Below are 24,158 nucleotides of genomic sequence, written 5' to 3'. Positions count from 1 at the left end.
TCTAAAGAAAACTATTTACTTTAGTTGAATAAGAAAGGACAACAACAGGAAATCGAAATGTAAAAATAAAACGTAAAAACGACTACTCTCTAAATCGATTTATTGCAATATTTAGAGAAGTTAGAAAAATGTGTATTGCTATAATGCTATTCTATTGCTTATTGCGTAAACAAGGCAATAAACAAAAAGCACATAATATGTCTAATTATAAACTCCGACTATCGCTATAATATATAAAACTCTTAAGGTGTAGGTAAGTAAATGTATACATTGAGGGGCCATCTGGCAACATTTAACTGAAAACAGATAATATATTTACATCAAGGAGCAGAACCGAAATTAGGAACAACACACTTCAGACAACTACCTTAATTTGATTCTTTCCATATCCAATTGCACTTGAAAACTTTGGAAAATTGAAGAAATCTGAGAAGGGTATATTAACAGCAAGCAGGATGAAAACAAAACTAAAATTTTATTCTTAGACATGATTTGAGCGGAATTTTCAACTGCGATGGTCCTTAAGCTCGGTCCTGGACAGCTCCAGGAAACTGATACAAAAAAAATTACAGCATTTCGAGAATTGTTAACATCCTATTGGCACCTAGAAACCCTACAACTCAGTAAACGTACAATGGCTTCTCGCATGCTCTTTACGAAAAATCTTTGGTAATTTTCAGAGAGCCCTAAGGAACAGTACAACTATCTAGCAGATCAATTTTTTTTCTTCTCCTAGAACTTCAGGCCCACAACTCAAAATTCCTGCTATCGTTAACTTGATCGTTAAGACTGCAAAGAACTGGTTGAAATGTTTCTTTCAATTTACAAAGCTTGTTCCTGTTTCAGTTCTAAAGCCCAAACATGTTGGGGCCATCCCGTACGCCCCTTTGCTTTTCGAGAGTTCGACGAATCTTCCTAAGTAAAAAACTCGGTTTAAGCATTTTCACTTACTGGTTAATTGAGACAGCTAATAAATAAAGCTGGCATATGAAGCAAATTACTAAAGCCGCAATAGAGAGATAAATTGAATTAGAGGAAAATTATGGCTTTGGGGTTGGGATTGAGTGAACACCCCTCTGGAGAGAAGATAATGACTCGTGTCATGGCGGTTGCTTCTGGCGAATGTTAGAGCAAGGCAACCCACTTAGATAAATTGAGGGGAGGGTGTTAATAGATCATAATCACCTGAAATCGGATTAGGGAAACTATTCAGATCTTAATTTAGATAAACTTTGGTCTCGGCTTGCGCCTCCCTCGAGAGATCATTTCTAGAAATTAAATCAAGTTCTTTCCAGTAGGATTGTTGCATATTTATGACTAACTGAAGCAGCTAAGTGATCGCTATCCATATAAATATGTCAACACAAACACCCGAATGAAATATCGAGCAAGTTGATTATCGCCTTGTTAAGTGACTGGAAATACACAGCTGTTGATTGACTTCACTTTAGATACTACTAACTTGTAAACGTTATAAAAAACCTATAAAGAACTCGATTTGCATTTCAGAACCGCTGTTACCGGCGTCAATTTTCAGTTTTTGTCCACTTACCGAGCTTTCACTTTTTGGCGATCCATGGCTACTGGAGCAATTCGTATTATTGTTGTTATTACTATTATTCATGATATTCTGTTGGCTATTACTACTGCTACTGCTTGATTTTCTAGACAACGATCCTAGCTCTGCTTTGAATGTTCCCGGAGTATCATCAGTTTCTAAAGCTCTAGTTAGATATGAAATATATGCTGTAGCCAATCGCAATGTTTTGATCTAGAAACAATTATCCTTTGTAGTCCTTATTTTTTTAACGCAGAGGATTTTTCATCCAGCAACAGCTCACCAAACAGAGCGCCTGAACGCTTACCTTTGAAAGCTTCGTATCCATGGGAACATTCGGAATAATTCTCTTAAGATCATGATACGCATTGTTTATGCTCTGAGTTCTTCGCCGTTCTTTTTTATTTGCGGTTGTTCGTCGTTTTACCACCCGTACAAATGGCGGTCCTAAATCTCCTTCTCCGCCCATCGCTAAACATTCAAACGTACATCAGAAATGATTCTTTCGGATTCATCATTAGATATCTACTAGACATTTTCGAAATTCAATCCTGATTATTTTAAAGTTTTGCAATTTTTGCAAAAACGCTTTGGTTTTCGAACGAACATGTACAGAGGGAGGCAAATGGAACGCATCTGCTCCTGACTAGGCTTTACCCAAAACTTCAAGTGAGATCCAAATTAAAAGCGAGCTGACTAACAGCTTCAATCGTTAAGCGTTAATTTGAATCAGAATTGAATTTATTTGAATCCATCTATCAGCATTGTCGTTTATTCCAAGCGAAAAAAATACTACAGTACTTACTTGTGCGGTAAACGGAGTAATGATTAGGGGTGGGACAGCCGGTATTTGAGTAAATATAGGAATTGTCGAGTTGGTTTTGCGAGTGCAAAATATTGGGAGACGGCGATTCTGATCTGGGACTATTTGACCAAAAATTCGATTCATCGCCCCCAATTGTACTGCCATCTGAAGAAAAAAAATACCAACTCATCTACCTCATCTACGCATTCAATTGATGATCGTTACGTGAATAAATTTGAGCTATAAATTCCTCGAATTATAACATCCTTTTGTGTGGAGCTAAAATTATCTTCTTTATATACATATACAGGATGATAGGGCGTTATATGAGGTCAATAAAATTTTATTGACGTTGCCTCAAAGACTTTCACGAGAGGAAGATTGTGTGTTTATCAGATTTTATGAACTCAACCGGGGAACACGTAAACCCGAGTTATTTTTAATCGGGAAAACTTACAGTAAAACAAACTGTCAAAACTTGATTTTTATTATCTTTAAATAAATTTTGCTATTGCCGAACTAAAAAAAACGAATCTAATGTGGTTCATGCCGATTGATTTTTGAATTTCCACGGTTACTGTCGTTTTCTTTCCCTTAAAGCCGCCATAAACAACATAAGAAATTAACGATATGCAATTAAATGGTTATCAAGCATGCCTTAAATCTTATTAAACCGATTAATTACAGTATTAAACCCAACGGGAGGTTTAGGTAAATGCGCTTATAATGTGCATAGGAATTTACTTAGGTTACTTCAACTTTTTTTATTTACCACCTGCTATTAGCTTTGGAATGATAGCGTTACAATCTGTAAATTCACAGAGTGTCATAATGTTCATGCAGATAATTTTGTGGAAATTTATGCCACAATTACATAATGTTCTGTCGCATGTTTGCCAATTTTTTTGAATCTATGCAAATGGAAATGTAGCCTAAGCAAGCATAAATAGCATTAAATATAAAGAAGCGCTGAATAAGTAGCCAATAAAATAAAACAACAGCTGAGGTCTTCAAACCTTAATATCGGACTTGGAATATGGACCAATTCATAAAATGTTCCATATTAACTAAAACACCATAAAAAGCGTATAGCAACATGTGAATATTATACCTAGCGACTCTCCAGTTATAACATTTGTTAAGCAAATGCTATAAAGTCATTATAAAACCTTTGAAAAATAAACAGAATCTCCGTACTACAGAATGTCGCTTTCCTTTAGTTTTTTATGTTTTTTGAATAATATACAAAAATATTATATTTTATAGCGCCACGACATTCCCAGATGTCTTCCTTGAAATAATAAACAGTCGATGTTTTAATATTGTGAGTTTATACGAAACTTTATGCTACCGAGGCTCATCATATGGATATCTCGGTAGCTTATAATTTCCATATTTTCATATATTTAGTTAACGCATTTTTACAATGATAAAATTATACTCGACCACATTGTTTTGCGACTTTGAGGCAGTTTAACCACTGGGCCGATATTAGATTTGTTTTTTTTTTACTTAGACGTATATGTGGATTTTGTTTGCGAAAAACTTATCGGAAAATGCAAAAAAGCGATTTTTTTAAATTTCAATTTAGAGCTAAATTTTCCGTTTCTCTTATCTATTAATTGCATTGAGTTCTACAATAAACATTCTATATACTGAAAATCAAAGATACGGAATGATTGCTTAATATAATACGCATAAAAAAGTTTAGGCTTTCGCTGTCATTAGTGGAGACTGGTAAATTTTTTGGGCGGGTGTGGAAAAAAATGTTCAGAGGTCGTTGTTAACCACCTCTGAAGATGCGAGCAACTTGTCCTTGCGAAACGTTAGAAAGAAATTATTTTTTACAACGGCCTAGAATATATATTAAAATAGCTGGGCTTCCGCGGTCATTGCTTGAAACTGCCGAACTTTTCGGGATTTTCTGCCGATGTGAAAAAGTTTAAAAAAACCATATGAGTTGAATACTTACCAGAAATATAATGGTACCCATGGTGGTACCCATACTGATAAACATCCTGTTGAAGATCAGGTGGTGAGTTACTGTAAGACATTTTTCTCAATTGGAAAACGCGAAAAACAACAACGAATCAACCACACACGTCACAAAAACAAAACCCAACTCAAATTTATCCCGCTTGTCAGGAACCCGGACTCTTTCAAAACTGACTTAATATTCAGGCTGGAATAGAATTCGATATGGAGGCGGGATTTATCCCGGCTACCGAATGGGATTGCACGGGATCTGGATCCACTGGGTGGAGTTTCTGGACCGGGACGTCCTTCATTGCTAATACAAAATCAATACTTGATCAAATGCCAATTTCCTTCGTTATAAATAGATCATAATTGAAGTTTATTCCCGAGAAGTTCTCGAAAAATGATCGTTTAATATTCATTGAGATTCAAGATGAGTCCAATACTAAATTAGCAGAATAGTGTTTGTGAGAAATTTCTGTAATGAATTGCTTCCTAAATAATAAACTACTTTAAACAATTGAACAATGCAGACAAAAAAATATTCAAATTTATTAAACGGAAAAAAATCCATGGCGAATTAATTAATTAACAGATAAATAATCAATAAATAAATTACATGGGTACCTTCAGCTTTAGTTCGGACTTAAATGCTCCCAAAGGAATATAAAAAAATCACAAATCTAAATTGTTAGCAGTCCTGCATACTCTGTCGATAATAATAAAGTGACTGTAATTGGTGTTATGAGTTGCCAAGTAAAATATAGATTGTAAAATAATAATGCAAGAAAACATAGAACAAGTTTTTCGTTGTTAAATTAATCGTACAAATTCCCAAACCAGATGCAATTTTTGAAGAAATTTGCGAAGACTTAAGTGTCGCAATGGCCACCGTCTGAAAAACATTTTCTTGGCTGTTAAAAGAAGAACAAAAAGAGGACTAGCAATTTGGACATCAACATATGCTCCATAGGGTTTCAATAAATCACAAACTGGCGCCCGCCAGTGGCAAACTGGTTGACGTATGAATACGCCCTTTAAATTTCATCCGCAACCTGTCGTTCCAAAGGGAGCAAGATATTCTGGTTACATGATAGTGTCGATTTATCAATGAAAACAATTTGGCCATTATATCCAGAATTTTGACTCTAATTCATTAAATTCGACCGAAATAAAATAAACGTCGCAGGAATCTAAAGAAAAAATAAGTCAAGACTTGCAAATGAAAATATTCAGCGTGCGTGAGATATTTAGATATCCAACGACTCCCTCAAGAAAAATTTGCGAAAAATTTCCTAGAGGTGGTTTCGGAATAACGCGCATAAGCAGGTGCCTCGCATAGATTTGGAAATCTATGTATTGTTCAAGCACATTTTCGCCAAATTTTACGACTTTAATAATCAGCAACAACCTGATATAATCCCCAGTGACAAACTTAATAATTCATATTTGTTCAGAATTAAATCGTATAATAAAAATCGAAATAATTGCTTGAAGTTATTCACGTGAACAACACGTTTGTTCCGTCGGTAAAAGGCGATGCTGTTCATTTATTGACATCCTAATCATAATATTTCTCAACGATTAATTGTTTTACTACTTTATACATGCAATAAAGTTATGATGAAACAATAACAATTAGAAATTGGCGAAAATCAACAGCAAGCTGTAAAACGACTTTGGACTTTGAATCTTCAAGAAATTCTCATTTCAGACAAATGTATGGCATAACAAAAGCAAACATAATATAAAATGACAATAAAAACTATTTTACAAAGAAAATAGTTTGCATTCAATTTGTCGCCATTTCAATACCCTGTTCAAAATGCTTTTAAAATTTGATTCTGTGAATACTTGCACTCCAGGGTTAATAAAATATATTGTTTCGCTCCTAAACGAATTTATTTTCTTATTTAAAAAAAGCAGGCATTTTAAAGAGTCGTATCATCAAGAAATTTAACATTTGGGATTGTAATGAAAGCAATGCTATAAAATGACAATTTTAAATACTTTGTAAATAAATTAGTTTGCATGAAATGTTTCAATTTGCCTTCATTTCAACACGCCTTCTAGAATTTGGGTGCATCATACCAAACGCTTCATTTTTTATAAAATATTTTGTCTTGTTCTTAATTTAATCAAACTTTTATTTCTTCTCTTTAAAAAAGCAGGTATTTTAATGAGTCGCGGTATAAATTGGCGGAAACCAACAGAAAGCTGTAAAATGACTTTGGACTTGGTATCATCAAGAAATTCAACATTTGGGACACAAATATTTATTACAACCATTCCATCCATTGCAATGAAAGCAAGCATATAAAATGACAATAAGAAATACTGTGAAAAAAAAGCTCCCATTTCTTCCTTAAAAAAGGCAGGCATTTTAAAGATTCCAATCAATCAGGGTTGCACCTTTTTACCCTTATTTCTTTCAAAGATTCCAAATGTTTCGTCGTGTGGAGCAAAGGAAGACCTCTTGTTTTCAACAATGATCAGTATATTTTAAGGACAGGCTAGTTTTCAGTTGGCGCCACTCATACATATGTTTCAAGAGTTCCCACATTACTAAAACCCCACTTGAAAACGGCTAGATAAATGTTACTTTAATATACAGCGAGAATGTTAATTTTCTTATCTCGCATTTTAAAAGCTTTTTGATTTACTTTCTTTGCAAGGCCAGTGATTCCGTGCCATAAAAAATATGTGTATCTGTTCATATATGCATAGTCGCAATTTAAACAACCAATTCCTACACAAATAATCAACTAATACGTAAACGTGCAGATTTTTGTCGTACCTGAAAGTCCACGTGCTAATCGCTAAATAATTCCTAATTGCAAGATTATAGCAATTTGGTAGCAATATAGACATCATGACCAATATTTCGTCAAAATATTGAACTGCTCTAATGACTTGCTGAACAAATACCTGATTACTTAAATTAAATCGATTTACTACCTGATAATTGGAGTCCAATTAAAAAAACTGTTTATATGATTGTAAGTGCTGGTGACAGGAACGCTTAGTGACAATAATGCAAAAATAAAAATGCCAACATAAGCCGTTAATAACAAAACTAAGCGAAGCTTCATGCAACAAAAAGTCGCTTTCTAGAATTTGTTCGGTGCCATAAAGTACCTTAATAAAATGTTTTATCTTGAATAATAACGACATTGTGAACGATGACCATTTTTTTCTCTAGTATTATTTGTCTGCTCAGCTTGCAGCTAATTCTCTTCAAGCATGTCGGATTTTCATAATTTTTTTTCTTAAACCTCGTTAATGCTATGCGTTAAAATTACCAAATTTAAATATTTTGAAACAAGCTCTTTTTTTACTAAAAGACAAAACTAAAGAATGAATGTCTATAAGAAGTTTACGTTTTTGCGTGTAAATAAATATTTAGTACAAATCATTGACTTTTATCTAACGGTTTTCATAATATTATTTTCCTAAACCTAGTTAATGTCGTGCGTTTATAAATGACGAAAATAATTTCTCACTTGCCTAAATAATCATCAATACAATTTTGAGATACAAGATTTTTTCACTAAAAGACAAAACTAATGAATAAATGTCTATAAAGAGTCCACATTTTATGGTGTACTTAAATATATAGTAAATATAAATAATTGACTTTCATCTAACAGATTTCATAATAATTTCTTTCTTAAACCTCGTTAATGAAGTGCCTTTATATGTGCAGAAAATAATTCACTCACTTGCTTGAAAAATTGCCAATAATTTTTTTTAGATACAAGCTCTTTTTCGACTGAAACACAGAACTAAAGAATAAATGTCTATAGAAAGTTTACATTTTCCGTTAGATAAAAGTCAATTGCAAACAAGTACCTTCCAATATTTTTTTCCCATTAGTAGCAGCCCTGCGTCCAATTTCAAACCCTTTTTGCACACGGTTGATGAAAACGTTCCGAAAAAAATAAGAGTGAAGTTAAGGACAAATAAGAGTGAAGTTAAGCGAAGCTGCATGCAACTAAAAGATGTTTTCGAAATTTCTTCTTTATGGCACCGTTAATAACGTCATTTATCTAGAATAACAACGACATTGTTAACATTGACTAATCCCTTTTTCTATGGTGGATGGTTGCTCTTATAGGAATATTTTATTAATTAATGTATTATACATACGTACAAATATCACATTCAAACACCGCAAATTCACTTCTTTGAAGGAAAATGATAATGGAATTTAATAAATAGTTACATTTTAACAATTACTTATTAAATGTTCAAAACTAAGAATGTTAATTGTAATTTTTAAGAATTTGTCGTCAGATTTATTCAGTTGAAGACACAATATTTTCCTAAAATATTTGCAATTCTGAGATCTGTAAAAAATTATGAGTTTAGAATTCCGCATAGTGGCTCAGTTGTCTTAGTAACAATCGCAAATAGTTTATCAATTATAAAGAGTAAGAACAAAGAAAAGGTTGAAGGAAAGAAATAAAGGATTTTTAGTATTACTTGATTCATATACTGCTTATAATTTTTATTGGGTGGAAATTACGCCATTAATCCACAACTATTTTCTCGATAGCGTTCGATAGCAAAATTTATTATTTAATGCAAAATGAAATTAAAATATATTTGTTATTCTAAAGGAATATTTAAATATAGACAATTAAATACTAAGTAAAAATAAATGTAATGTAGAATTTGAGACAAAGGAAAAAATATTTTTTGTGAAATGAATTGAGTGCAGTTTTTCAATCACGTTAGTTAGATTTTAATAAAAGAGTTTAGAAAATGTTCGAAAACTTGACTAAAGCCCTCAACACCTAATCAAGCGAAGCTACATGCAACTAAAATTTGCGATTCAAGAATTACTTTTTATGGAACCACCAATAAACCTGATTGTTTAATGTTAACAAATATTTAATTTTGAGCAAATATATTTTTTGAATCTATTGATTGCAACAAATTTCTTGTTGTTACAAATTTCCCCAGAAGTTTAACAAAATTTGAATTTTTTAAAATTTTTCGAAAAGTGACTCGTTTATGGAAAGATCGAGAGAAACACAGTTTGAAGTACCGAATACATCGATTTTTATCATTTTTAATAAAAACATTTGCTAATCTAAGAAATGTTTTTTAACCCGCATCACAATAGCGATTTTTTGAATGGCATTAGAGCATCAAAATACACACTGCCTAGCAAATAACGTTCATTCATACAAAACACCTTAAAATAGCTACTCTTTGATAAAATGTGAAATGAATGAATTGAATTAGTAAAATTGAAAATACCATCATTTCAGTCATTTTTTACCTCCTTAAAAGTCTTCTGCGATACCTTCAAAATCCTACACTTTCGTTTTCCACACTCACTCAATTAGCTTTTGTATAAAAAAATACATAGTCCAACATCAATTTTTTGGGTTTTGGACATGTTTTTTGGTTTGTGTAACCGAATGGAATCAGAGGAATTGATGATGACCACATAGCGATTGTAAAAATAATTTTAAGCTTACTAATATAAAAGTTCGAAGTTTAATTTCAGAAATTAAAACACGGTTAATAAATTGATTAAGACCACTAAACAATACAGAAAAAGTATTAACATTTTATGATGTCACGTGAAAGATAGATATGATAATCGTATAAAAAGTGCGAACTGGAGTAATGAAGTTATCAGTAGCACTTTTGGCAAGATGAAATCATTTACCTTTCTGATAGTTTTTCCCGCTTTGTGGGCTAGTCTATCAGCCTCTGCTCTGCTCCCCAGTTCGGCAGATTCCTCTACATTGAAGTTACTGCATGTGGTAAGTAGGGTTTTTTAATTTTCAACATACGTTCGTTATTTTAATAGATTTTTTAAATAAAGTATAAAAATTTGTGTGCACCACAAAATTCAATAGAACCAGACAGCTCTAAATGGGAGCTCTTTTTTTAAATTTTAAATCAAATGGTTTTTAAAATTTTCTCAGGCACCTATCCTCGATACGCAAATTTTGAGAAAATGTGTTAATAAAATTAATTTTTTTATTAAAATAATAGCGTATTCGAAAGTGTATAATTTATTTTCACCGCATACTTAAAACACTCTAAATTTCGAAAAATGGTGTTTACATGTTTTACAAACATTTCAGATGTTTCGTCATGGAAATAGAAATCCTGACGAAGATAGCATCATCCCTAACAGCACTTACTCCGATGAAAGCTACTACCCTGAAGGATTTGGCCAACTGACTAACGTAAGCATGACAAAAAAACTTTGCAGCCCAACATTATGCGAATTACGTTAAATTATCAGGCTGGTAAATTGACTGAATATACAATTGGACTCCTCTTGAGAGCAAGATACAACAAATTCTTCACCGACACATGGAATGTAAATTATTTGGAAGCCAGATCCACCAATGTTAACAGAACGAAGATGTCCTTGGAGCTTTTGCTAGCTGGGCTCTACCCACCCAAAAAAAGCCAAGTGTGGTCTGATCTTCCTTGGCAGCCAATTCCCTTCAATTATGTGCCTACTGCTGAAGACAAGGTATATGGGACATTTTTTTTCTGTAGAAATATCGAATCTAATATGGTTTTCTAGGAAACTCTACCCTGGGCTGCCTGCGCTACAAATCTCAACAAATTACTGTCAGAAATCACCGGCTCCCCAGAAATTGTCGCATACGGTGAAAGATACAGCGAACTGCTTGAAATTTTGACAGAAAAATCCGGTTCCACCGCCACCTTACTTAGCCCCTACAGTTACTACTTTGGATTTGCTACACAAGTATAAGTAGAAATCATCATTATTTGTCTATATTTCAACGTTATGTGAATTATAGGAAGAGCTTGGCTACACCTTGGACTCCTGGGTGTCCTCCATCTACCCGGAACCCATCCACTCAGCTGCTGTTGATTATTACTACTACTACACCAATAATACCGCGATCCGGAAACTGGCAGCTGGTAAGCAACTGTTCTGCTGTTTTGCAACCTATTTTCATTCGTCAAAAAATTTTCCCAGGATATTTACTGAAGAAAATCCTGGCTGACACTAAATCGAAAATTGATGGAACCATCAGCCCATCTTCCAGAAAGGCCTTCTTGTACTCTGCTCACGAACTGAACTCCGCCTCCATGCTTCTTTCCCTAAATGCCTTCAAAATCACCGAAGTCCCTCCTTATGGCGCCCATGTTATCTTTGAGGTCCATGAGATACTGGGAATTTGGGGAATCAAGGTGATTATTAGCAAAAAGTCCTTCAAGTCTAGGTTTAATTGATTTTTTCCCCAGCTATTCTACCAAAACTATCAAAGCTACGATCCCATACCCGTTAAAATCAATGGATGTGGTTATTTCTGCCCATACGAAGAGTTTTACAGCTTGGTTGAAGAAATCCTTCCCGAGTCCGATGACGAATGCTTTTCTTAAGTTTTTATTCATTTAAGATGAGCTATTACCATATTACCATTTCGCATCTATGCAACCGCTGTATGAAAATACTTTAAATAAATTGATTGGATCCATTAACTATTGCTGATGAAATTTTTTCCCATATATTTCCAAATTTTATAACAAATTTAAAATGCATACAGAAAATGTGCAAAGCGGACCATTATTTTTAAGCTGAAAAGGTGCCAAACGTTTCCGACCTTTGATTTGCATCGAGCACACGAAATTTGCGCGAAACTTTTACAATAAAGTACATTTTCATGTGAACATTGAGAGAAGCAGAGACATCGCCAATATCTGAATCATCTCTCTTAAAAAAACATTTTTGCGTCACACTGAGGAAAGTATATACCTATACGAGTAAAGTACGTATAAATAAACACAGGATTGAGGAAGACATTAGAGGTGCGAACTGACACTAAAAATGCTCCTACTTTAGAAAGTTCCGGCGTGGAAAGGTTTCCCTTTTTGCAACTGATGTTTTTATATCTTAGTTGTTTACTTTTAAAAGTTAAGACTGAATATTCGGCGCATACAGTTCTATAGCTGACGCGAAACGTTTTATTCGCTAACCATTTAAAGCAAGTGAATAATAGGGCTTCAAAAAACATTTCGGGAGGATTTAAAATAATTCCATTGTTAAAATTTTTTTTTTAATGGGATAATACCATTTTACTGCGCTGCTTGTTTTCCGAATCGCACTAAAATTGCTGCAATATATTCTATAAATACAATAAATGACCGGGCGGATGTCACTTAATACTATCATTTTGACGAAACAGATCTAATGAAAACAAGTATATTAGATTAATTAAAAGTAAATCCTATATCAAGCATATATTTAGACAACTTATGGAGCTAAACATTACACTCGAGTATATCATAAAGTTCTTCAGTTCCTGGGCATCTGTTTAATGTTTAATGCGGGATCTAAAGTAAGCGTGCCATCAAAAGGAAAACCCGAGGTTCTGGCTTCCGATTTACCTAATATTATTTACGTTATCATCAGATTATATCTCCCCTTCATCGTTATTGGTTAGTGTCTTCAAATATATCAAGCAACTTGGTCTCTTGAAGCAGAGAATATTAAAAAAAAAGATAGAAATTCCGAATTACTTTTTTGTAATTGCGCTCATTTATTATAAATTATATTATAACATTAGATTTATATTTATCATGAAATAAATTATAATACTTTTCATTTTAAATGTTATATTTTAAGAGTACCTACTCACAAAGTTTTCTATCGATAACGATAATTTTGAATTCTTGCATCTGAGTTAGAAGTGACGACTTTCTACAGTTTCTAGTGGGAAAACAATAATATTTTATATGTATTTATGTATTATATAATATATATTTTTTACTACAGTCAAATCAAAATAAGCGGTTTGAAAAAAAAGTTTGCTGTCTGAAAACTACAAAGTTTCGAAGGAAATGAACGAATTGTTGGAAAAATGTTTGAAAACCTTAAACACCCCGCAATTTCGGAAGTAAGCCTATCAAAACTGTTTTCAAACATAAAAAATAGCATCCTTCAATAATGCCGCGTCTTCTTTAAACACACTGTATAATTCAGGTAGTGGTAGGTAGAAAATGAATGCAGCTAAAGGCTTCTAGATCTAAACAATTTACCAGAAAATGTCAATAAAATATATAGGAAGCCATTCACAAACATACTAAATTACAACAAAACTGCCTCGTACATGACGTCATTGGAGCCTTATTAAAATTGCGTGAAAACAATGTAACCACAGTAAAACAAGTATAGACCACTAATTCGACAGCTGACTGAAACAGATAATGTTTTATAGGTTAAGTTTGGTGACATGTTATGTTTCGAGGATGGGTGTCTTGTAATATAGAAATTTATACAAAAATTGGAACACCAACACGGCATGATGCAGTTTATGTTGTTGTTTAGTCGTCAAGGAAAACTCAGACTTCAGAAATGGTACGTCGCTCACCCAGATAAGCTGAAGAAAAAGATAACCAGGGAGCTGATCACCACCATCCTAGCCAGGAAGCCTAAAATGTGTAGTTTTCTTGAATGGAGAGACTTGAAAATAGTCTATAAGAGATATGCTAGTTTGTATTTCTGTTGTGCAATTGAGCAAGAGGATAACGAGCTCCTCACCTTGGAGGTGATTCATAGATACGTAGAACTTCTAGATAAATATTTCGGAAGTGTTTGTGAGCTGGACATCATTTTTAACTTTGAAAAGGCGTATTTCATATTGGACGAACTGCTATTAGGAGGAGAAATTCAAGAGACTAGCAAAAAGAACGTTCTGAAAGCAATTGCTGCACAAGATCTTCTCCAGGAGGAAGAAACTCCCCAAGGCTTCTTTGACGACCAGGGGCTCGGCTAAGAGCATCATAAAATTTACTAAGTTTCACTGGCAGTATTAAGAAATCTTCACTAACGCTTAGAACCACTGGGTTTGTATATTCTATTATTGTCACAAGATATCTTGTCAACACCTTGAGTTCAATGTTATTTTCCAAATATCTGTGCGATATAACATTGATTCTTCTAAATTTCTTAATACTGTTCTAATTCGAAGTATTGTTAATCTTATAGTTTTGTCAGCTGTCATCTTATTTAAGCATTGAGAGAAGCCCGAAATTCACATGTTTTTATAACTATCTCAGTATGTTAGTTTTCCACATTTGGACACTTTTCCACGTTTAGATGGTGTAAATGTTCTTTCAGTAGTTTATATTGTATATGATTACTATAAATGCATTTAATATAAAACAAAATATTTACATATTGTTTTATCGCCGCCCAACATTGAAACCCCAACTGTAGATGAATTGAAACAACAGTTTAATTGACTTAGAATTGTATTTGGCAAAAGTTTTATTTGTAAAAAATTATTACAAAACGCAGTTCTTAATTTGCTAAAATTAAGTATTGCGAGAAACAATAAATGCAATAGAGATTTTATCAGCATCTGCTCGCCTATTCTACCGCACATTATGATAAGATCTCTTCAAAGAAAGTCGTTGAACTTCGTAAGATAACAGTTGTTCTTCCTCACGGCTTTGCCTTCATGTAAACATTTTAATATATTCATCTTTACTTACTTGGAGAGTATATAAAATATAGTAAATGAGGAAGAAAAATACCTTACGAAGCAGAAACTTATGGACCCATAAATTATTACAAAAGTAAACTATTACATTCCGGTATTTTTGTTTATTGTGCAGGAAAGAACATACTTTGAACTGAAGTTATGTTACAAGCTCGGGACAGTTTTTTATAAATTGAAATAAAGATCAAAAGTTTGCACTATTTTCATTTAAACTTCCTTATGTGGTTAAATAAAGCATATTGCAAACTTTGAAGCTTAACACAAGTAAACATTTTTTTATTTTGATTATGGAGTCGATTCCAAGGGAGGGTATATATTATTCTAGGTCTAAAGCAGCAGATTGGAAAAAGATCACAGATTTATTTTTAAAAGACGCAATGTGAAAACACTTTCTGTTCTTACTGCCTTCTCTCCCTTACAGTACAGTGCATTGATATAAAGAAATTTAGTTACAACTCAATTAAAGTAATCAACTCTAAACGAGAACATGCACACCACTACACAACTAAAATCTGTATTACAAAAACGCGATTACTACAGATGCTACAAAACCCATGAACTGACTTCAAATGATCATTCATTTGTAATTTTTCCTTATGCTAATTCGTATTTTAGAACCAATAACCATTTGAATTCAAGTACAAGGATTACCAATTTCCCTCTAATTTTTAATAATTTGGTTCATGGGTAATTTATTAGTTTGGCCAACTAACTATAAGTACTGTGGTCATCTCTGCAGATAAAAATAACTATCTACACATCCAATAGAAACAGCCTTATTTTAGACGACAAGACACCAAAATACTAAAACTAGTCATTAAAAATTATTTTAGAAGTATTGCTTTAAGTAATTCCAATGTATCACATTAAAATCGCACGTTAACATGCTAAATGCAGCAAAAATTAAACGCGGAACTGTTTTAAAAACTTACAAATTCGATGTCCAGATAAAATATGTTTTTATCTATAATGCTCTCCTGTAATAATCTGATTTGAAATTGAGAAGAAATTACAAAAAGCTTTCTGATTAAAATATCGACAACCCAAGCTTATTACTGGAAGCACAAAGTTCTCTACGTAAACTTGTTATTTTCTACGTAATAAAATTGTTGTTGCTGTGAATGTGACAAAATCTTTAAACGAAAATTTTCTCTATCAGTTTTGTGTTAACAATATTGTAATGACAACTAATTAATATTATGACACGAGTAAACATCTGCAAAGAAGACCGTACCATTAAACATGTAATAAATAAGTCCTAATTCGATGAAAAATGTGCACGAAAATCTACATAAGCCCTAAGGAACCTCAGATTTAGGTAAGTTTAATGGCAATAATTGAATTAGAATATCTGAGAAGAGTTTTTTAATGAACAAATGAAAAAAATTCAAATTTTTGTAAGAAACCATTTGCTTCTAGAGAAGTATGACTTATTAATTTCATCTCATCCAACAAAATTTTGCCGTCAAAGTTATATTTTAGACTGATATCACAATGTAACGGAATAATTAAACCGGTGGGCACTCTCAAACTACATACAATTAAGTATTATGCTATCTTATTGTGCATGATGTACGAAGCCAAATACTACCCGAAACACTTAAATGTATCGACGACGTTTTAGCACTAGCATGATTTTATTGCTTCAATAATGGCCAAAATGTGTATAAAACTTACTTACCATAGCCCGAATAATATTCGGAACTTCCCACTAACCAGGGTGTTTACAATAAGAAATTTAAAAAACCTAACACTCGAAGCAAACCTCGCTTTGCCAATATGCAGGTCTATTTAACGCTACTACCAATAAATTATATAAATATTAGTAAAAAATTAAGAGAGACTAGTTACGCCTTGAGTATTTGTACTTAAAACAATGAACGATTCCAGGTTACCAAAAGCAAGTAAAAAACCAAAAATTTTCCAACTAGTTGTGGACGTGTGAGTCGAAATAATCTTGGAACATTACGTATTTATTTGGCGTCCTCACCTATACTTCTTACCAAATAATCAGGGGTGAATTGGAATTTAACGCCGTAAAACCATTGGAATGACTTGGTATATCACAATATGAAGATCTACTTACATTTAATTTTGAAATCTGATGCTTTTGAGAGTTTTATCAAACAAATTTGAAGCAACCTAATTAGGAAATGAAGAGAAAGGTAAATTTTCAAGATAATTTAGGAAACAAGCTTTGTCATTACATTCGATTATTGAATTTTCGCTTTCTAATATTTCAAAAGAAATGAAAATAGGTCGCGCAAAAACGATTTAACGGGATCATATATATGATATCTAAATGTAACGATTTCTGGAATATTTCTGATGCTACCAAAAAATGGAATATCGGTTTCTAATATGACGAGTGAAACCAATATGAAAACCGTAATAGCTAAGAGAGCTGGTAGAAAGGCACCAAAAACCTTAAATTTTCCACCTTTCTCATGTTGATTCTGAACTGTTGGGGCATTTTTCGGACCGCAACTACGGCCGTCTACTTGGGAATGCGATAATGGCGTTTGACTGCGGCTAGAACGATGTGATGGGTTTGTATTATCGTATCTATAATTGTTATCAATAAGCTGAGATTCTGAAGAGGAATGTTCAAATGAATCACGAAAATAATAATCACTAAATCTATCGATGGAGTCGTCCTTGTACTTAAGAACCCCGAAATCTACAAGGAATAAACAGATTTTAAAAATTTAAATAGATAAATTATCACAGAGGCAAATAGAATTTGTACCTGTGGTGCGTAATTTTTTAGCGGTTATTGCTTCCTGATCTTCACACACAGTTTCTAAGGCAGCTACATCACTATAACCCTGAACAGGATTACCATCTAGTCCTGATAAAAGACCAGTACTACTACTACTTTCCATGCGAGATGCTCCCACGTCAGAATGACTTGAACGAGGTAAACTACTGTATCCTAAAAAACACATACTATGCCAAGCATGTAACTATCAGAGATTTGTCCTACGTATTTCAAAATATCTGATATCGAATCTATCCAGACCACCACTACTAATCATATGTACCTAAATGAGGCTGTAAAGGAGTTGATGGAGTTGCAGGTACACTTGAAGCTTTTCTTCTCAGACTGGATGTTCTTTGAACATTCGGTTCCTGCCGGCTGGGCGATACAGAACCTTCTAAAACCTCGCGCTCGGTTCTACCAGTATATTTAAACTTCGTGCCCCAGGAAAAGAAACCACCCCCAGACACCACAGATGGAGCATCTGAGCTAGTTGGTAAACTATATTCACAAGACTATTGTTTAAACTAGTGCAACCACAAAAGCAAACGCGTGCGAATATGTTGGTAGTTAGAAAGTAAAAATGTTCTTAGCAAATTTCATGTTTCTTATTGTCAATTTTTAACTTCAATCTTTTTGATTTGGGACTTCCCTGCAGCAATAATCATCTTCAATCAAAGTTTATTAAGTTTTTTTCGAAAACGCTTAAAGTTAAGCGCACATTTGCTCGCCTGAAGTGGACAACCCAATGAAAAATGTATATATTTTTTAAATGAGATAAGGCGCATGCATACGCATTGGACGTATAAAATGCGCCCAATATGTACGTTATGTTATTAAAATAATGAAGAGATAAACGTGCGGTGCGGTTGCCTTAAAGCAGCACAGTCTTCTCATAAAGTTTTTTTGATTTGGGACTTTCTTGTAGAAACAATGTATCTCCAAAACAACCCCGAAAATCTAGCACAAACCATTAAAAAAGTATTAAAAATAACCGCATATTAAACATAGTTTAAGGAAGATGAATATGAGCGATCGACAAAAAAAATCTTAGAAACTATTGAAAACGACGAAAGTCGCTAACGGGAAAAGGGGTACCGCGGTAAGTTCAGGCGTTTTGGAAAAAAAACCAAATTCTTTTGGTCTTCTTCAAAATCGATAGATTTTCCTCAGGAAAAGACAAATTAAGAAAGTCTATTGAAAAAAGTACCATCTTAAGGGCTTGCCTTAAAGTATTTAGTAAAATTGCTAAGAACTTTTATTGGCATGCAGAAAATGAGTTAGCAATGATTTTATACAGATGATATAACGCTGTGATTACTAACACTGATCGCCTTCCGTTCGATACCAGCATCTTGCTGGTTGAAAACAGTTGTTTACTTGAAATGCTGATGCGAAACATTTCAATTAAAATGTTTATTATGCCCGGATGAAATACGAAGAAAAATAAATGCAACTTCCGAACATCCAAAAAAGTGATTAATAAAAATTCGAATACTTACGTGAAAAACAGCATTTGCTCCATGGCACATCTCCATATATGCCTACAGGCAGCACCTGTGAGGCATTTATAGCCTACAGTATGTTTCTTCTAAAAGCAAAAGAGAACCGTATAATCTAGTTTCCGATATAATCATATTCACTTACATCATTGTAGTTTAAATGAATAATAAACACTTTTCCTTCATAGTTGATTTTGTGAATATCGTGCCACTTAAAATGGTGTGATTTTCTACTTTTTTGGAATGTTAGTATGCCACTGTGATTAATTCCTAAATAAAGTTGTGTGCCTCTAGTCTCCTGCAATAGACCCTATTTTGAAGTTGGTAAAAAAAGGCCTTAATCAATTTTTTCAATCTTACTTTTACTGGATGTGGATCAACTCCATAAGTATCAAGCTGACAGGCTAATTTTAAAAAACTGTATTCAACTTGCGACTGATCACGTCCTTTCATTTGCTTTTGATGAATTTCCATTGCTTTTTCTTCAATTGATTGAGTTTGCTTAAGCAGGACTTTTAGATCGGCAACATAATGGCCCACGTGAATTTCAGGATCATAATCTCCCAATTCCCCTATGTAGGACAAATAAGAGACTGTTATTATCTACGGTATTTCTTTGAGAATTGATTCATGCTAAACACACCTTGAACAATTAAGGCCATTAGCATAGCAGCTTCACTGGCACCACAATACAGACGGCCATGCAACAAATCCCGTTTTAGCTGAAGAAACATTTGGTATCTGGTGATTTCTTCTTTAAGGTGGGTTGGGTCAGGGGGGTAAAACTTCACACGAAAACTAAATAGCACTGGCTCTAGTTCTTTGACTTGTTTGAGGATGGATTTGGCCAAATCCAACCAGTGCTAGAGCGGAAAATAAAACACGCTACATGAAGGGGGTGTTTTGATGGATCACACATATTAGTAGCTGGGTTTTGCATGCACATTAATGACAAAGTTTCTATTATGAGACTCACTCTCTGACCATTGTTGTCCACATAGCGAAGGCCTAAGTAATCCTGCTCCACAAGATTTAATTGCTGGCATACATAATCAAGCAAGTGATTGCCTTTGTCATGGGGCTGCCGACGATTCGGTGATGAGAACGGATGGTTTTATGCCGATAGTAATTGAATACTTACCCTGAATTCACATTCAAGTATTTCCGTATCTTCTAAAAGCCTTACTGTGCATTTGTAAACAATATTGCTGTCATGCTTTGAACCAAATTTTAACATTGTTTCTTTAAATACAGGTGAAATCCCAAACAATCCTTAAACCCTCAAGTAATTTAACAACAAACATTACAAAATACATTTAAACTGAAATAAAAAATTCATACAGCTTTGACGTACATTTTGGAATTTGACGTTGACATGCGACCCCTCAACCACTTTGGTGCCTACGGTATCGTCAATTTTTACACTATGCAGGTCAAACTTTTTATGTCTAGCCGCGAGGGAAATTGTATTACGGTCTGTCCTCTCTCTCTTGTTTTACATTGCGATTAGTGATCAACTATTTTTAAAGCTTGAATCAGTATTAATTTGCTTATTTAGTCGTATGCAAAAATTGAAGAAGACTTTCACACACATTGTTTCTGTGAACAAAAGTGGAGCTCATCTCACAATATATAAAGCTGAAAAGATCTTCAATTGAAAATTGAGCAAAATATTAATCGGAAAGCAAGTATTTAATTTAGCATACAAAAGTTGCCGATGAATGGCTATGTTTATATTGATAAAGCTGTTTTGTTTACGGCGATCATCCGAACGAGTTGGAACGTAAAACTTGTTCGTGAAACTATTGCCGTGCGAACAGGCTTTCTACAAAATAGTCAACAATAAATAAACAGAATTCGAACTGCAAAGTAAAACGATTACTCATGCAAAGGGCTGTCGAGCAAACAATTATATCATCTTGTCCCGTAGCTTGGAATGGAATGTGATAAACACTTTAACATCGCATGAATTTTTACGTAAAATTGAACAAACATTTAGTCGAACTTGGGAATATGGGCAACGGACGAAATCGGTTGTTAGTTCTTTTCGTTCATAAACGGGAAATATCAACTGATTGGGTGCTCATATTGCCTCTGTTAACTTCTGAATTTAATCCACATTTATTTTCAACTTTTTGTGGAAATTCATTTTGTTTTCAAGTGTAGTGTGTGCTTTTTGAGGATTGATTGGGTGAAAATGGGGGATGAGGCACCAGCTTGAATACAGTTGCTAAGAAGGACTATTAATCTATAATCCCTTAGCTCCAACTGTTCTCTGTTTCAATCAAATAACTGGATTTTAGGCTTAGCTACAAAATGCGTTTTCTCTCCTGATTTTCAAGCGAAAAATTGAGGACACCAGATCCAACTTGAGAATAACACAGGGTTTATAAACGCATGGACTTTAAATTATGAATTTATTAACACAAATCTGCTTATTTCTTAAGATGTGCTTCAACTCTTTCGCGTACCTGTTTCAAATGGTAAGCTTTTGCTTGGTTTCAAAACGGAATTATACTATGCACATGACACGCTGATGATCAATTTTTTTAGTTCTTTTACTATAGATGTAAACAGTACCTAAATTACCTGTTTTTTTTTTTATAAAAAATATATTCCCTGGGTAGGTATAAAAGTAATGAATTATAGACACCTACATAAATATATAAATAATTTAGTACAAAATGCAACATAAAATATATCAATAAATTATAACATAAGGCAAAAATCGTAAAGGATAATAAATATAGGTAAATTTTGGGCGAATTAAGCATATTTTGGCAAGATATTAAATACTCAATTTATCGATAAATTTCAATAGAAACTTCGCCGTCTGGAATTTTCTTCATTTGGGACCAGGCATCAATGCGAGATAGATTTCGGAAATCAATTTTGTTGACTGAAAGAATTTCGTCACCCACTTTCAATGCCTCAGATTTATCAGCTGCACCCCCTGAAAAAAAGTGATACAAATTTACTACAAATTTATTTACCAATATAAAACCACATGCTATTTTTTCCTTAGAAAATACAGGGTGTCCCGTAAGCATATGATCAAAAGGGTACTGCGATATTCTTTGGATCAAAAGAAAACGATCTGTCCTAACTTTTATTTAACAAAAATGTCTGGCTCCGCTGCTACTGATAGTCAAAGTTCTTCAAAAAAATTATCTTTTTTGAAATATCGGGAGAATAATACGATGCATTTTGGTGAAACTCGCTGTGAATTTGTTCTTATGTAAGACTCATATTTTGATGAAACAATCGAGTTCAGCCGTTTTGGACAAGTGGTGAATTCTTGAGTGTCGTGGTACAAAAACTACCAGAACTTTTTATTTGGTGGATGGAATCAACTCATTTTTTTTGGTTGATGCACTAATCATTTATTCACAATTTTGTGCTCTTTGTAAAGTCTTGTACCATTCATAGTTTTTGCGCAAAAAAATATGTCTGTTTTCTTGCAACTTAACAATGTTAAACATTAACTGCAAATATGCGGCGCGTAAACGCGTACGCTTTCACTCAAGTTGTCTTCGCAAAACCCTAATACTTTATAAAAGGTAATTGAAACGAATTTGTGAGATTGATTGACAATTAATTTATGCCTCGTATCACGATATTTGCAGTTAATGTCTAACATTGTTAAGTGGCAAGGAAACAAAAATATTTTTTCGCAAAAACTATGAATTACAAGATTTTACAAAGAGCACAAAATTGTGAATAAATGATTAGTGCATCAATCAAAAAAAAAAAAAATGAGTTGATATCATCCACCAAATAAAAAGTTCTGGTAGTTTTTGTACCACGACACTCAAGAATGCACCACTTGTCCAAAACGGCTTAACTCGATTCTTTCATCAAAATATGAGTCTTACATAAGAACAAATTCACAGCAAGTTTCACCAAGATACATCGTACCATTCTCCCGATATTTCAAAAAAGATAATTTTTTTGAAGAACTTTGACTATCATTAGCAGAGGAGTCAGACATTTTTTGTTAATAAAAGTTAGTCTTCTTTAAGTCTTAAGTCTTCTTTAAGTCTTCTTTAAGTTAAAAGTCTTCTTTTGATGCAGAGAATATCGCAGTATACTTTTGATCACGTGCTTACGGGACACCCTATAAATGTGAGAATACTCACCAGCAAATATTTTCTTCACGACTAATGGCACATCTCCTTTTGGCGAGTCTTTGCCTCCTTCAATGCTGAACCCTAGACCCGATCCATCCTTGACAACTTTAATAGTATGTGTGGGATTCTTGTTTTGGACAGGAGCAAGTGAATTTGTTTCATGGCCTGAACATACAAATAATAAATCTTACTAACAAGTTTTGTATGCAAATGTACTCTTAGTGCAGTGGTTTTTTTCCTATAAGGCCTAAAGGTCAAACAGATCCTGATGAGTAATTGCAATTGCAATTGCAATTGCATTACCGTGCCTCTTTTAAATAGGTACATACCTTTTGTTTCTGATGTCAGAGAGCTAACGGAGGATGAAATTCTCCTGGAAAGGTTTGTCGATGGTACAAAGTCCTTAGACTCTTCAATGACGATTGAAAACTTTGAAATTGGCATCTGAAATTAAAAAAGTATATTTTACCCCATTAAATAAATTCATAAAATGTCCAAGGTACCTTTAGAAGCTCAGTAGCGGCCGAATGAGTCAGTCCTGCTGTTGGCTGATTATTGATTGCAATCACTTTGTCACCTTTTTTTAATTGACCATTCTGATACGCAATGCTTCCGTATCTGATTCGGTGAATCTGAAATAAAACCGTACAAATGATAAAATTTCAGGTAAAAATCGAATGCCCTATTCTAAGTGGTTTTTTATAATTACAAGTCATGAGATTTTGTTAATAATCACATTTTATAATATTAGTAGTATACAACCTTGTCACAGGCTATTAATATTTTCTGTGATGGAAGTTTTTTATTTGTCCTTTGCAACAGAGGCAATATATTTTATTAGTATTCGATTATAAACATGTTTTCTCCGCTTACTTCAATAATTCAATAAATCTAAAATTGTTACGGAT

The 24,158-nt window shown here is 33.5% G+C and overlaps 5 protein-coding genes across 9 annotated transcripts in view; 2 read left to right on the top strand and 3 right to left on the bottom strand.

Moving 5' to 3' along the window:
- Positions 1-83: 83 nt before the first annotated feature.
- On the bottom strand, positions 84-4,906 carry LOC109532945 (heart- and neural crest derivatives-expressed protein 2). Its single transcript, XM_019898095.2, has 5 exons — positions 4,336-4,906; positions 2,364-2,528; positions 1,866-2,029; positions 1,553-1,771; positions 84-915 (listed from the first exon to the last, which is right to left on the bottom strand). Exons 1-5 carry the CDS (start codon positions 4,415-4,417, stop codon positions 823-825), a joined length of 723 nt encoding a protein of 240 aa, XP_019753654.1. The 5' UTR covers positions 4,418-4,906; the 3' UTR covers positions 84-822.
- A 5,061-nt stretch (positions 4,907-9,967) lies between these two features.
- Positions 9,968-11,834, top strand: LOC109532936 (venom acid phosphatase Acph-1). Its single transcript, XM_019898082.2, has 7 exons — positions 9,968-10,123; positions 10,451-10,555; positions 10,615-10,851; positions 10,906-11,091; positions 11,147-11,270; positions 11,329-11,543; positions 11,598-11,834. Exons 1-7 carry the CDS (start codon positions 10,013-10,015, stop codon positions 11,733-11,735), a joined length of 1,116 nt encoding a protein of 371 aa, XP_019753641.2. The 5' UTR covers positions 9,968-10,012; the 3' UTR covers positions 11,736-11,834.
- A 1,701-nt stretch (positions 11,835-13,535) lies between these two features.
- Positions 13,536-14,528, top strand: LOC109532880 (AP-1 complex subunit sigma-2). The gene has a single exon (XM_019897991.2). It carries the CDS (start codon positions 13,655-13,657, stop codon positions 14,126-14,128), a length of 474 nt encoding a protein of 157 aa, XP_019753550.1. The 5' UTR covers positions 13,536-13,654; the 3' UTR covers positions 14,129-14,528.
- A 60-nt stretch (positions 14,529-14,588) lies between these two features.
- Positions 14,589-20,770, bottom strand: LOC109532878 (FERM domain-containing protein 5). 2 transcript variants are annotated; one of them, XM_019897988.2, is made up of 9 exons: positions 20,262-20,765; positions 20,097-20,201; positions 19,764-19,983; positions 19,481-19,692; positions 19,266-19,430; positions 19,121-19,209; positions 17,902-18,119; positions 17,607-17,792; positions 14,589-17,537 (listed from the first exon to the last, which is right to left on the bottom strand). In XM_019897988.2, exons 1-9 carry the CDS (start codon positions 20,355-20,357, stop codon positions 17,089-17,091), a joined length of 1,740 nt encoding a protein of 579 aa, XP_019753547.1. In that variant the 5' UTR covers positions 20,358-20,765; the 3' UTR covers positions 14,589-17,088. The 2 variants fall into 2 exon arrangements, with proteins under 2 accessions (XP_019753547.1, XP_019753549.1); XM_019897990.2 differs by lacking the exon at positions 20,097-20,201 and having other exon boundaries at positions 20,262-20,770.
- A 753-nt stretch (positions 20,771-21,523) lies between these two features.
- LOC109532877 overlaps positions 21,524-24,158 on the bottom strand; it is a 32,073-nt gene continuing 29,438 nt past the window's right edge. For all 4 annotated transcript variants that reach the window (XM_019897984.2, XM_019897987.2, XM_019897986.2 and 1 more), the window contains exons 7-10: positions 23,754-23,882; positions 23,580-23,694; positions 23,260-23,415; positions 21,524-22,073 (exon numbers count right to left, since the gene is read on the bottom strand). In XM_019897984.2, coding sequence (XP_019753543.2) covers positions 21,922-22,073; positions 23,260-23,415; positions 23,580-23,694; positions 23,754-23,882 — 552 coding nt within the window. In that variant the 3' untranslated portion in view covers positions 21,524-21,921. The remainder of the gene's footprint in view (positions 22,074-23,259; positions 23,416-23,579; positions 23,695-23,753; positions 23,883-24,158) is intronic.

The sequence above is a fragment of the Dendroctonus ponderosae genome, unplaced genomic scaffold (assembly GCF_020466585.1).
Source record: "Dendroctonus ponderosae isolate FM_Combo_2020 unplaced genomic scaffold, Dpon_F_20191213v2 Dpon_F_20191213_1, whole genome shotgun sequence".
Classification (NCBI taxonomy): Eukaryota; Metazoa; Arthropoda; class Insecta; order Coleoptera; family Curculionidae; genus Dendroctonus; species Dendroctonus ponderosae.
This window is presented reverse-complemented; position numbering and strand designations above follow the sequence as displayed.